Source organism: Callorhinus ursinus, unplaced genomic scaffold (assembly GCF_003265705.2).
Source record: "Callorhinus ursinus isolate GAN/ISIS: 27379988/994484 unplaced genomic scaffold, GSC_fseal_2.0 scaffold27, whole genome shotgun sequence".
Lineage (NCBI taxonomy): Eukaryota > Metazoa > Chordata > Mammalia > Carnivora > Otariidae > Callorhinus > Callorhinus ursinus.
The window spans coordinates 2942872-2957394 of NW_027397089.1; the positions used below are offsets into that span (position 1 = coordinate 2942872).

The 14523-nt window shown below is 43.3% G+C and overlaps 1 protein-coding gene across 3 annotated transcripts in view; it reads left to right on the forward strand.

Moving 5' to 3' along the window:
- PKP2 (plakophilin 2) overlaps nucleotides 1–14523 on the forward strand; it is a 95617-nt gene that overhangs the window by 6218 nt on the left and 74876 nt on the right. For all 3 annotated transcript variants that reach the window (XM_025879548.2, XM_073877720.1, XM_073877719.1), the window contains exons 2-3: nucleotides 8011–8123; nucleotides 8809–9503. In XM_025879548.2, the coding sequence (XP_025735333.1) occupies nucleotides 8011–8123; nucleotides 8809–9503 (808 nt within the window). The remainder of the gene's footprint in view (nucleotides 1–8010; nucleotides 8124–8808; nucleotides 9504–14523) is intronic.

The following is a 14523-nucleotide window of genomic DNA, read 5'->3' on the forward strand; positions in this document are numbered from 1 at the left end:
TCCACGGGATGGATGTGGGCCTGAAGCACTAAGTGCAAACAGAATTTATGTAACTAGGATATTTCAAATGGATGAAGAAATACGACTAATTAACAACTCGTCAAGTGCTGATGCACGACTGTGCTAGAAGCAGCAGTAAAAGATGTGATTCTTTACGTCAGGATGTAAAAACTTACCTAGAAGATAAGACAAACTCTTCCCGCTTGAATCTGGCCTCACTCCAACTCATTCCTCACCTCACCACTAGAGTAAACTTTATAAAAGTCTCACTGCATCATGTCTTGATTTAAATTCCTTCAGTTCCTTGCTGTTAGTTATCAACATAGTTATTCCACTCTGAGTAAAATTCTCATTCAGCATGGCATTCCAAGTTCTTCATGGTCTGATGCCTGCAACTTCTCAAACTTCATCTTATCGCCCCTGCTCCCATGCCCCACCAAACAAACACGTGTGACTTATCTTACTTGGTGTTCCTATTCCTGCCACGCTCATTCCTCCCTTCTCCTGGCCTGGTTAACCTCTTACGCTCCCCCTCAAAACTCAGTAAAGTTGTGGTGTTGGATAGACACTATCTCAGAGGGTAGAGAGAGATCTTGAACGCAAGTTCAAGATATCAAATATCAAATCTTTGCAAGTCACAGAAGATGTTTCAGCAAGAGAGAAATGTGAAAAATGCAGGGGCTTTCTGAAAATGCATTTGGAAGATTTGGTACAAGGAGGATTTTAAAGGAGAAGGGACAGCAGCTATGAATGAGTTGGGAGGGAAAAGATTGGCTCTGGCACCTGAGAGGGTTGGGGATATAATGACTTGAGACTCATTACAAAAACCTGTAGTGAGTTTTTTTTTTAAGATTTTATTTATTTATTTGACAGAGAGACAGCGAGAGAGGGAACACAAGCAGGGGGGATGGGAGAGGGAGAAGCAGGCTTCCTGCTGAACAGGGAGCCTGATGTGGGGCTCAATCCCAGGACCCTGGGATCATGGCCTGAGCCAAAGGCAGACGCTTAACGACTGAGCCACCCAGGTGCCCCTGTAGTGTGTTTTTAAAAGAAAAATAATTAAGTTTGTGAGTTCTGTAAATTCATCTTTTTGACCATTAGTTGCACTATTGTGAGTGTAACGTGGTATTTGTCATTGCAGTTCTAAAGTAATCATTATCGGATATCTCCGCGAATGAATTGGCAGGAATGCCAAAGTAAGGAGACAAGTGACAGGAATTAATAGATTTAGAAACTTCCAGGTTGTATCAACATAGGACTTCATCAGTGAGCTTAAAATCACATATTCTATAATGACATAATCTGGCTACCCAAACGAAATGCGTGCTGTAGACACCCGCAGTATGTAAAGATCCTTTTTAATACGTATTTTCGTGGTTATCTCAAGCAGTAATGTGAGGATTGTCCCCCAGATGCCATAAACAGATCTATCCAAGGATAGCCTCAAGCTGCTTAGGGGGCTTCTGAAAAATAAGGCCTTCCAGTGGCTGGTTGGTATCTTGTGTGAGGGACAATAGCCCCGGACTAGATGGCGCCTGTGCCCCATCGTGTGAGGAGAGCCGTTCTGTCCCTGGGCATAGTCACCTTCCCACTACATCCGGTGTCGACTCCTGGAATATCAGCTTTGTAAGAAAGTCCCAGCTCACACTTTCCAACCATATACCCATTATATCAGTTGTTTCTCATAGTCGATTATGTAAGTTGTGTTAACTGGTCACAATAAGCAGTACTGCACACTTTTTGATAATTTTTCAATAAGGCAAAGCATGAAAAGACTTTGACCTACTTTAAAATAAATCTTTGCTATCGTTTTCAAACCAAATTCCATTCATTTTCCAGCCTGAGCAAGTACTCACCTGAATTGTATGTATGCTGTAGAATTGCGTTTTCCACAAATATCTGGTTATTTTTCTTAGAAAGTAAGAACCGAAGATAAAAGAAGTATTTTTTTTTTTTCCAATGTAAATCCAGGGTAATGAACCTTGTGTCATAGGCCCACACAGGCAAAGAAAAATCCTTCACTAGTTCTGGAGTCCTGTTGTACGGTTCTTGATAGGTCCTAATGTATTCATGTTTTAAGCTCCTACTTTTGTTAGTAAATGACTCTAAGGAGCCATTTAAAAATGAATTTCTCTATATGGATTTTTTCCAAGAAGGTTCAGGATGCCCTTTCTCACCTGTAATAACAGGCCCCCAATTTCACCCTTAGGGAAAAAGTTAAATCTTTTTTAAGATATGTGAAGAAAGAGAACTACTATTACCAAGAGGTCGCTGCAGAAAGGCCAAATACAAGAAGATGATAGCTCTTAGACTTCTGGGCTCTCTTTCCACCAAAAGACCACTGTCAGCCCACACTGTGAAGGCAACATCTTGTGACCGGCAGCACAATTAAGTGTAGCATTTAAATCAATACCAGCAGGGGCGCCTGGGTGGCTCAGATGGTTGGGCGTCTGCCTTCTGCTCGGGCTGTGATCCCAGAGTCCTGGGATCGAGTCCCGCATTGGGCTCCCTGCTCCTTGGGAGCCTGCTTCTCCCTCTGCCTCTCTGTCTCCCATGAATAAATGGATAAGATCTTTAAAAAAAAAAAAAAAAAAATCAATACCAGCCGTGAACGCCTGCTGATGTCTTTGTATGTATCTAACTTTACCTGTTTTCATGGGAATTTCTTCTCCAGCTCTACAAATTCTCTTCTTAGAGCTTAGGGTAAACCAAATCCGTTTTTTTAACCATGAGCAGAGAGTACTAGAAGCTTGAAAGAAAAGGTGCTTTTCTGAATGTGAATGCTACTCTGTTAGAAGCAGGTTATATACACAGTTCTCAATCATCTGTTTCCCATACGGGAAGCTGTAGTTGGTTTTTTAAACATGCTCAGATATAAGTGAGAGTCACAGAGGCCTGTCAGTTTGATTTTATAAGTGTATGAAATTTAACCAGTTAGGTAATAAAGCTGCTCACAAAACCCAGAAACAAAAGACTGATTATGGAAGTCAGTTTATTTTTAACCCTGACAATAATCCATTATTTTGGACAATACCGGCGTACATAACCAGAAGCCAAGAGAGTTTCCCCCTCGCAGCTCCTCAGGGAGTAAGATTCACGTTCAGACCAGGAAAGAGAGAAAATCACATTATCCTGTGAGGTTGACGCCTCTGCAGGCTTCTGCGCAGCTTGGAATCCTCCCACCATCAAAACCCAACTCCCATCTCTCACCCCTACTCTATCATTGCTTTGACTGGAATTGCTTATTATTTGAGGAGGTGGAGCTTAAAGTTGTTCTGTAATTATCTTCTTCATCTCCCTTAAAGTGGGCTCCATACAATGTCTCTGGCATTCTTAGATTGAAAGGTATGGATAATGTTGCCCAATTTATATTAATTTGAAATAGTTCCTATAAATCGTCACCTTCTTTAGGAAACAAGCACATTTGCATACTGTGCAAATGAAATGTGAATGACTGCAAAAACCACAATATTGTCATTGTGATCCTCAGTGGCTGGGTCAGTCACAAATAACCAGAGAAAGTTAAATTCCAGATCACTGGTAAATTTACCAGAATAAAAATTCTGAGATATAACACAGTGTAAATTAAGGCATGCGCTCTAGTTTATCCCTCTTTCTAGAACAGATTACTTCATGAGAAAGGGTAAAAAACAAATTTTCGTAACCCAAATTCTAAAAAACAATGTCTCATTTTTGCATATTGTTTTACACTTTTAAAAGCATTTGAATATGCTTCTCAGGTAAACCTCTCTCTCAGCATCTCTGCTAGTGACGAGAATTATGGGAAACTGAAGCATATAAGTGATTTGTCTAGGCACACAGAGAGTAGGGGAGTGGAGGCTCCAGGCCAAGTCCACAGATTTCTTCTGTTTAGGGAAGATACCTGCCTCATTTTGTGATATAAAGAAATTCTTTGAAATACAATGATACCCTAATTTTCCATGTTAGAAAATCTTGAGTTTTCATGTTGGTTTATTTAAAGTAGGATATGCCTGTAAGTAGGCTATGTTTTTTGTTTGCTTTCTTTTTTCTGTTTTTGGAGAAGGGCATGGCTGAGTTATTACATATGTTTAGTAGTTATTGCATATGTTTATTATATATTTTATCCTCTGAAGAGAAAAATGACTTGCCTTAGATGAGATTAGTTTCCATCCTGATTAATATATTTATATATATATTTAAAATTTCCACCCAGTTCAAAATTTCTTTAAAATCTTAGAATAGAGGGACGACTGGGTGTCTCAGTCACTTAAGTGTCTGCCTTCGGCTCAGGTCATGATCTCAGGGTCCTGGGATCAAGCCCCACATCAGGCTCTCTACTCAAAGGGGAGAGTCTGCTTTTCCTTCGCACTTCCTCTGTGCTCTCCCTCTCTCTCTCTCTCTCTCTCTCTCTCTCTCTCTCTCTCAAATAAATAGATAAAATCTTTTAAAAGAAAAATAAAATCTTAGAATACATTTGCTAATTCATCTTTAAGCCACTATACTGATGGCAAGCTCATGACTGCCGAGGCAACAGTGTGCATTGCTTGTTGTTTGAGATTGGCCTTTTAACCAGAGAAACTGGCAAGCTAAATATCAGGAGTCATAGCCTTTCTAGCACAGGAAGAGAGTCTGTGGTTTAAAGATCCAAGCTTATTTTATTCCTTGTTCCCAACTGTGTTATAGTTATTTTGGGAACCAGTAAACTGGTCTCGGTTCATTCATCTGAAAACTTCCTTATAAGGACTATGTCAGCAAATAAAGAATTAATAGAGTATTTGGGATTGCCCAGGTGAAGATTCTAGAGGAAAGAGAATGATTGCTTTTGGTTTTCCTATCAAAACCTATGATAATGATCCCTCCAGGGCTTTGGTAAATGGCAGTTTCAGAAAAACTGCAGTGCAGTCAAACAGCAGAGACCAGTGGCAATGAGGAATCCGGAGTCCAAACGTGATACAAAATTGCTTTGCAATCTAAAGCAAGTAATTAGGTTTCCCTGTTTATAAAGGAGATGATAGGAGCTGGCTCTGCATCACAGAATATTGGAAAGAAACAAAATAATCTGAGCTCTTTAAAGAAAAGTAATATTGAGATACAAGGAATTCATATAAGTTGCTTTAAAAAGCCTTACAGCCTCCAGCAACAGTGTGAGTTAAACCTTTTACTTCAATAGGTCTGATTATAAAACTCACTGATTAGCTATTTTGATAGGATACGTTGTTTCACTGGATCTTTTCCAAAGATTCTTACACATTTAAAAAAATCCTTGCAGGAATCTCAGCTTGAAAATGGAAGTTGTCCCCTATTAACTGTTCCTGAACGTCTGCCTGGAAGTAGGGCAGGGGTAATCCTTAATACTGCAGGCGATGATGGGCTAGAGGGGCCCAGGAAAAAAACTTCCGTGGGTTTTTAAAATTGCACCCTTACATCATCTGTCATGTAACTGGAATTAATAGTTCTAGCTACCATCCACATATGTCATTAGTATTTTCCCATTCTAGATTGTCCCTGACTCATATATTCAGTTTTCATATAATCTAAAATTCTGAAACGACTTTTTTGGGAGACCATAAATTTGATTTCTACATCTCCAGTGCTGAGAGCACCCTAGTCCCCAGACCTTTCGGTATGAGAGCCAAGATGTTCCCTGGGCCTGCCCAGCCAGCCACCTTTTCCACACCAGCCAGTATGGCCTGCTGCCTTGCTTTTCTGACAGCCTGGGGTGGGGAGTCGGGGTGACAGAAGGACCACTGATCAGGGGCAGAGTTGGGGCCTAGGACAGCCTCAGCTAGCCGGCACGTTGGGCAGGAGCCCCAGGCGGGCATGGAGATTTAAGTCTTTAAGGCATTTGCCGCCTTTGCTCTGGGGTTGTAAAGAATTCCTTTCCCTCATTCTGGTTGTAGGTTCCAGACATTCTCTATTATTGAGGTTAAAACTTAAGGGGCTACCTGACCTTTTGCCTGACCTTATAGAGAAATCAGACCTCTAGAAACAGGAGATACCTGGCTTACCTCAACCTCCCTGGTCTATAGAAAGGTGACAGTTACAAGCCTGCCTCCCCCCAGAACCCTTTGAGGCCTGAAACTGTTTACCGGCCAGGTTGTTTGGCTCCAGGAAGTTAAGACACGTGTACAAACATAATTTGGGATGGATTCATACTTTTTAGTCCTCTCCCCACAACCATCTCCCCTCCCCCTCAAAATATGTGATTCTATTAAAAAAATGTGAATCTATCGCGAGCCTTTGAAATTTTGACTTTATAACAATCTTGCTGGGAGAGTATGTTGGTATGTTCCAATCGTGTTGGAAAGGAACTGCCTGTGTTGTTTTATTCTCCACATCCTTCACAAGTCTGAAACCTAGGAGAGTTCATTGAGTATTTTTTCCTCTGATTTTTAAAGGAAAAAGAAATTTTTATTAAAATCTGGGAACCAGAAATTACCAAGGTTTTAGAGATCTGTGATTATTATTATTATTTTAAAGATTACATTTATCTACCTGAGAGAAGAGAAAGAGCATGAGCGGGGGTGGGGGGGGCAGAGGGAGAGGGAGAAGCAGCCTCCGCACGGAGCAGGGAGCCCCACGTGCTCAGTCCCGGGACTCCAGGATCATGACCTGAGCCAAAGGCAGACATCTAACCAACTGAGCCACCCAGGTGCCCCTTGATCTGTGATTATTTTGATTAATTTTTTTGTTTTGTTTTTGGTAAGGCAGTGGGAGAGTATATATAAAGAAGAGCAAATAGAAAGCTGAGAGAAGGGTAAAGGAAGTAGAAGAGGGTCACAACAGTGTCTTCTACCACCCCCTTCCTCAAAAAGGAGTGCTTGTGGGGTTTTTTTTTTTTTTAAGATTTTATTTATTTGACAGAGAGAGGGACAGCCAGAGAAGGAACACAAGCAGGGGGAGTGAGCGGGAGAGGGAGAAGCAGGCTTCCCGCGGAGCAGGGAGCCCGATGTGGGGCTGGATCCCGGGACCCTGGGATCATGACCTGAGCTGAAGGCAGACGCTTAACAACTGAGCCACCCAGGTGCCCCAAAAAGGAGTGTTTTAAGAGACATGCATCCATTGAGAGTCCCTGTAGACCCCACAGAGCTGAGCAGGAAGGGGAGTGGGCTGGATTAGACCACCAGCCTAAGAGTGAGTCTGGTAATTCTGCAAAAGCACTCATCTGTAGTGCAGAGAATGGTTTCTTCTCCTGACTAACTCAGGGTGCCAAATACCTCAACCCCAGGCTTGGCCCCTTTCAAGTGGATGTTTTCTTGACCGCACTGACCCACCTTAACTGTTTTACAAGCTGTCTTACCTACTAGTATTGAGTCACTCTTCTGTTTGTCACCATTATATTTAAGCACGTACTTCCTTCTCAGGAAGCTTCTGAATTCCCACCCCGGGTGTAGAGTTCTCTCTTCCTCTGACTTAAGTTTAACGGAAGGTTTATGGTATGGACCACCTAAGCCAATAAGGGACTCCCAAATTTCTCAGTGTTAAAACAAACATTTTTGGATCTTTGGGGTTTTTCTGCTGTTGTTGTTGTTGAAAGATTGTATTTATTTGAGAGAGAGAGGCAGAGATAGCGAGAGAGAACTCGAGCAAGGAGGAGAGGGAGAAGCAGGCTCCCCACTGAGCAGGAAGCTGGATGTGGGGCTCAGGCACAGGACCCCGGGATCATGACCTGAGCTGAAGACGGACGCTCAATCGACTGAGCCACCCAAGGTGCCCCCATTTTTGGATCTTTGTGAAAATCGTCTCTCCTCATTGTTCCTGTTTCTTACAAAAAAAATTTAACTAATTTTTAAAAATACATTTTTATTCTTAATTCAGCTTTTATTTTGAAATCTCATAAAGAATGTTGTGATAACATTTGGTCATTTCCCATATCCAAGGGTGATGTTAAACAAGCACTTAAAAAGACTGATGTAAACCTGATACTTCTTACTGGTCTTAATTACTTAAATTTAAAATACACTATTGTTATATAATCTTTAACTACTGATTGGCCCACTTAATGTTTTACTGTATGCTTGACTGCAGGAAATCTTCACCGAACCAGCAGTGTTCCTGAGTATGTCTATAACCTACACTTGGTTGAAAATGACTTTGCTGGCGGGCGTTCGCCTGGTACTAAATCCTATGACATGCTAAAGGTAGGATACCAAAGAATAACCCTAGTTATCAGATTACCATGAAAACATTTTTAAACTTACATAGTTTTTTTTTTTTAATTCTGTAGATTTTTATTTTTTTTAAGTAAGCTCTGTGTCTAACATGGGGCTTGAACTCATGACCCCGAGATCAAGAGTCACATGCTCCACCGATTGAGCCAGCCAGGTGCCCCTTCTATAGATTATTTTTAATGTTTACCTTTCCCAAATATTGCCATTTCCTAAATGAATTATATGAGGATTGATTTTGTGTGGACCTCAGGGAAAACTGGAGACTTTATTTCTTTGGAAAGATTTTATTTATTAGAGAGCGAGCAAGCACGAGTAGGGGGAGGGAAGGGAGAGGGAGAAGCAGGCTCCCCACTGAGCAAGGAGCCCGATGCAGAACTCGATCCCAGGACCCTGGGATCATGACCTGAGGTGAAGGCAGACGCTTAATGACTGAGCCACCCAGGCGCCCCAAAACTCAGGACTTTGAGTAGTATAAATCCTAGTACAAATACCTAGTCAGCCAACTCTTTTTTTTTTTTTTTTTTTTTAAGAAAAGGGGCCAACTTCTTCATGTGGTTCAGAAAAATGGACACCTTATGTAATAGTCCTGTAGTCCTTGGTCTTTAACAAAGATGAAAACTGACTTAGGCCTCATTTAAACTTTGTTTCTCTGCAGACAGGCACCACTGGCACTTACGAAAGTCGCTGGGGGAGAGGAACGGCACAGTACAGTTCACAGAAGTCAGTGGAAGAAAGATCCTTGAGGCAGCCTCTGAGGAGACTTGAGATTTCTCCAGACAGCAGCCCAGAGAGGATTCATTACTCGCACAGCGATTACCAGTACGGCCAGAGAAGCCAGGCTGGGCAGGCTTTGCGGCACCAAGACAGCAGGAGATCCACCCTCCTTCTGCCGCCTCGATATGCTCGCTCAGAAATCGTTGGTTTCAGTCACTCCGGGGCCACAAGCAGACATCGCCACTATGACACTTACCACAGACAGTACCAGTACGGCTCTGTGAATGACACCATGTTTGACAATGCCCCTGTCAACCCAGTGGTGCTCACGTACCCCAGGCCCGGGACCAGTCACAGCATGGGAAACCTCTTGGAGAAAGAGAACTGTCTGACTTCAGGGCCTGCCCCTGGGCACCTCCGGCCACTGGTGCCCCTGCAGGCCGCCAGTCAGAACAGGGCTGCTCAGTCCTGGCACCAGAGCTCCTTCCACAGCACCCGCATGGGGCAGGAAGCGGGGTCCAGCGTCACTGTGGGTGCAGGCGGGAGGAGGACGCACATGACCGCTAGCCAAGTGGCAGCCTGTGGAAGTGGGAACCTGCTCCTGGAGAGAAGCACTTTCACCGACTCCCAGCTCGGGTGAGTTCCCCTCTCCGTCGGTGGGACAGCCGGTGCCCGCACATTCTGTTGCCACAGCCCTTCAGGGTGAGCTGGCACTTCTGGGGCTGCTGAGAGAGGCTTCCAGAGATAAGTGATTACAACAGTGACTTCTCAGGCGGCTGCCTGATTGACAGATGAGCCTGTCTACCTCAGGGACAGGGGCCAAGCTACCTGCTTCTGTGGCAGGTTATGGAGAAATGTGACATAGAGTCCACCTGTTCCAAATTAGATGGTGGTTGGCCACCCCCTGGCTGTGTGAAAAATCGGCTTGAGCCAACTCCAAAGTAGGCCAAGAAACGGGTAATTGCACGTATTGTCTCAATCAGTCTTCGAAATGAAGGAAAAGAGGAAAAAATGCGAATTGCTGGTGCTAAGAGTGAAGTTCATGTGCTATTTTGATAACTACTGCTGTAAAAAGATGGAGAGCTGGAGAGCTAAGTAAGCAAAGGCAGCTTAATCTCTAGGTGTCTCTTTCCTTCTTTTGATACCTGATGCTTTTACTTTTTGATTCTAGCAGCAGTGATTTGGAGGGTTTTTTTTTTTTTTTTTTTTTTTTTTGGCAATACTGAATAATTAACCAGAGTTTTGAAGTCATTCTTTTGCCTCTCATATTGACTTTCTGGCACGACCAATCTGATCTTTGGAACCTAAGTCTTACTCAGGTTTAATGCTAGAGTACAGATTTCTTGAACTGAGGAAGTTGCTAAGAGAAAGGTTGAGAAATTGATTATTAAATTAGTAACTCCTGAAATAATGATGTAGTATCATTATGGTAAAACATTAAATACATGATTTTTGTTTTATTTCTAAAGTTGCTTGTTGCATGTTGTCACGTCTCATCCCTTTATGTGAAATTGTGCAGTGTATTCATTGACTGGGCAGGCACTGGTGATAAAAGATGTTAGGACTCATCTAGTCTTTAAGCAGGAAATTTTTAAAGATTTTTTTTATTTATTTGAGAGAGTGAGCATGCGGCAGGGGTTGGGGAGTGGGTAGGGGCAGAGGGAGAGGGAGAATCTCAAGCAGACTTCCTGGTGAGCACAAAGCCTGATTGGGGGCGGGGGGTGGGGCTCAACCTCATGACCCTGAGATCATGACCTGAGCTGAAATTGAGAGTCGGATGCTTAACGGACTGAGCTACCCAGGCGCCCCAGGAAATATTTTTTATGAAACAAAACTGAGCATGAGACTTCTAACATTTATTATAGAATGCAGATCTTTTTTTTTTAAGTCCTAAAGCCTTTTATAGAATGTAGATCTTTGTCACTATGGACATACTTATAAAGAAGAAAATGCATGAGGTCATTATTTATGGAGGAAAAAGCTAATCAAGGCCTATAAGTGGATAATTTAAAATTTCTTAAACACCTGCCATGTTCTAGGATTTGTGCTTGGCACAGTTTTCACAAAGTGATTTTAGCAGTAACAACTCTCATGCCACATCCTCTGACAATTGTCATTCTTCTCTTCCTCCACCTCTGTGCCCCCGTGCTTCTTGAGGCACCTGTCACTTCCCAATCTCTCATCACTCTGCTGCACTTTGGCTTCCATCCCCACCATTTAACCGAAGCATCGTCCTCACAGATGTACCAGTGACTGCTTTTTTGCTACATCCAAAGCAGACACATATTCCGTCCCTATGTTCCTCAGCCTTTGGGTAGCAGTTGACAGCACTGTCTGTGAAGTTCTCTCTTCGCTCGGCTTCCAGGGCACCAGCCTCTTCCGGTTTTCCACCCGCCTCTCAAGCTGTGTCTCCGTCTTCTCTGCGTGCCCCTTTTCTGCATGCCCAGAGAGGTCATCTTCAGTAACCCTTGGCTGAGCCTAGGCTCTCTTCCGGAGAGGTCCATTTATTACATTCGTACCCTTGTGATTCCCCAAGTTTTTTTTTCAGAACTGTCCTCTATCCTGAGCTCTACTGAGATCTGCATGTATTTCTAGCAACCTCCTGGGCATCCCAAACTCAGTATATCAAAAAATAAATGTATTATTTCCTCCCTACCCTCTACTCCTAACCATCTCCTCCAGCTGAAGTCCTGTCCCTTACAAACCTGGAAGTCATGCTTATGTTCAACGCCCCCCGAGTCCCGCATCACTGTGTTTCAGCCTCCCTAACGGGCCTTAAACTTTTACCTTCTGTCCGTCTCCATTGCACACATCTCTGTGCCTCTGGTCTTGCTCCCTCAGAACTCTTCTCTGACCCTTGGAATGATCTTTCCAAATCTAATTCTTTCTCTGCCTCAATTGTAACCTTTGCATAATTCCACCAAGTTTTCATCCTTTCCAGCGTGGCACACGTGGCTCAGCCCGAGTTTTCACCTCTGCTTATCACTCCGGTCCGTTCCCCTCCATGGTTTCTCACCACCATCCCCCCACACACCCCCTATACGAACAAACCACTTGGAACCTCTTCACTTAACAGGTATTCATTCGTGTATTGCCTTTGTCCCTTCTTTCTTCCTTCCTCCCACCAATCTATATCTGTTTCCATCTGTCTCTGTCTGTCTCTCTTCCCCCCCGCCCCCACTTCCCCAGTAGCTCCGGTTTTGCCTGGCTCATGGTTCTGGATGTAGCTCACGTCCTGCCCATTTCCTGATCACTCCCCTCACAATCTAGGTGCCCCAGATAACTGCGTGGTGTGGGTGTGTCTGCCAGACTAATGCATTGTGGTTGTTCGTTTCTTACGCCTTTCCCGCTGGACTTTGAACCTGTTGTGAATGTCTTGTCTTTATATTCTCAGTACCCTAGAACAGAGGCAGGCCCATTATAGGCACTAAATAAATGCATGGTGAGAGACGATAGAAGGAACACTTGAAGGTCAAGAAATTTAAAATAAAGAGTAAGAAATCTATTCTTGACAATTCCCAAAGTTGCCATACTAGAGACCAGAATTCATAAAAATGAACTCTTCTTGAAATTTTTGCTCTCTCTTTAAAAGGAGAAAGGGGGTCAGCGGTATTTCCAATAATGAGGAAAGTAAGTCCTCAAGGTGGAATCTCTGCCTGACGCCTATGTCTATGGTGTCCGCGTCTCTTCCCTTTGAGGTGTGCCCCATGGCAGTTCAGCTCCCGGGGCCGCCTCCTGAGAGTCCTGGTTTCCGGGACCCTGTGTTCTCCTTTGCCCTGCATTCTCTCCCATTTCAAACCTATCCAGCCCCTGTTTTTGGAATCTACTTTTTTTTTTTTTTAAATGTCTAGTGAAAGTCCCACATGTAAAGAAGAGTTCTTTCCTATATGTGGAACATTCCTACAGAGTAGGTAGGTACAATCATAAACCTACATAATAACATCAAGTATTAAACAATGGATCTTTCTTTCCAAAAGAAGAATGGCCGGTCAGACAGTTACTAAGGCAGCTGAAAACCAAGACATTGGAGTGAAAAGAAAATCAATATCTGGTCTAAATCAGACTGACGAAAAAGGTTTAAGAAATTACCAAGTGAAACATTCCAGATCTGTTCTTCTGAAAATACGATTTTTGTACCTGTCGGGGACTGGTGGTGCAGCAAATGAATGTCAGGCTCCTCCAGTGTACCCAGCGCTGCAAGAGATAGAAAATGGAATGGACTATATGTAGGTCTAGGACAGGATTGGTGAAAAAGAAAATAAGTCACATCATCAAGTGCTGGCTTATGGGAATTCAGAAAACAAAAGAGCATTGTGCTCTAAGATTAGTAGATGGAGCCCATGGAGAGAGATTGGATCCCTAGTAGGATTACCGATCAAGTTCATGACATAGAGAGGCACAGAGCAGAAAAAAATCTTCTACATTCTCTTAATTACCAATGTCTTTAGTTCTTTGTTTCTTCAGGTATCTTTGAACTATATCTTTCTTTCCGTTTCCATTTTTAATGGCCCAGTTCAAGGCTTTATTGCCCCACTAAGACTCTTCTAGTTCCCTCAAAATGTTCTCTGGGAACACATACCCACGCCAGAGGCATATTCCCAAAGCAGTGCTCTTTCATCACACTTAAATCTTTGTGAAGTGGGGGAATTTATATTTCCTGAGCATCTGACAACACCCAGGAGCTTTCCATTCATCATCTCACATTGGTTTGGCCCTCTGAGATGTAGCCCTATTAATATATATAATATCTGGGAACCATGCCGGGGCAGGGCTGCATTGTTAGCCAGCAAGAACGCTGGTTGCTGAAGGATTGCACACACAAAAAAGTACCATTTTTTATTTTTTTTCCTGTATCATCTATTCTGACCAAAGATACTTTACACTGCTTCCTCTTGGCATTTTTCAACTTACACTGACATCATTTTAACATTATCTAAAGTTGTTAAAAAGACTCCATTCTGGAGAATGTGTTCAGGTAATAAGGGGGCCCAGGGGCAACTACTCTTCCTGACTGTCCTCTCCACCACCACCCCCCCTCCGGCCCCATCTCACAAGCCACATTTCCGCAGGCTTCAAGAAGTGTTTTGTGATTGAGTGGGAAGGGAAGTAGGAAGGAGGGAAGAAGAGAGAGAGAGAGAGGGAAGGAGGGGAGGAATGCTGTGGGAGGATAGAGGAGGAAATTCAGAAAAGCTCTAGCTGGGGATAGGGACACAGGAAAGATTTCGCAGAGCTGTTGGTACTTGAATTGAGTCGTGAAGAATGGATAAGAATGGGGTAGAACGGTGGGCTTTCTGGAAAAATCAGAGCAGCTCATCAGGAGGCATGCAGTGTTTAGAGAAGGGTTAAAGCTCAGTGTAGCTGGAGGATGGGGTAGGCGGTCAGAGGAGGGAAAGGAGTGGGCGCGGATGGCAAGGAGATGAAGCCAGACTGGGGTCAGAATGTATGCCGTGTTACAGAGCTGGACTTCACAGACACTCGCAAAATGGGAAATCGACACCCTCACAGCTGTAGCAGACCCTCTTAAAGAGGAAGTCTCCCTTTGGTTTGGGAATTGTTTTTAGTGATAAAGGGAAGTAGCGCAGGGTTGACTAGCCGTGGATGCAGAGCCGCTTTGTGAATCATGTTCAGGAAAATAAAGGATTAGAATAATGGAATT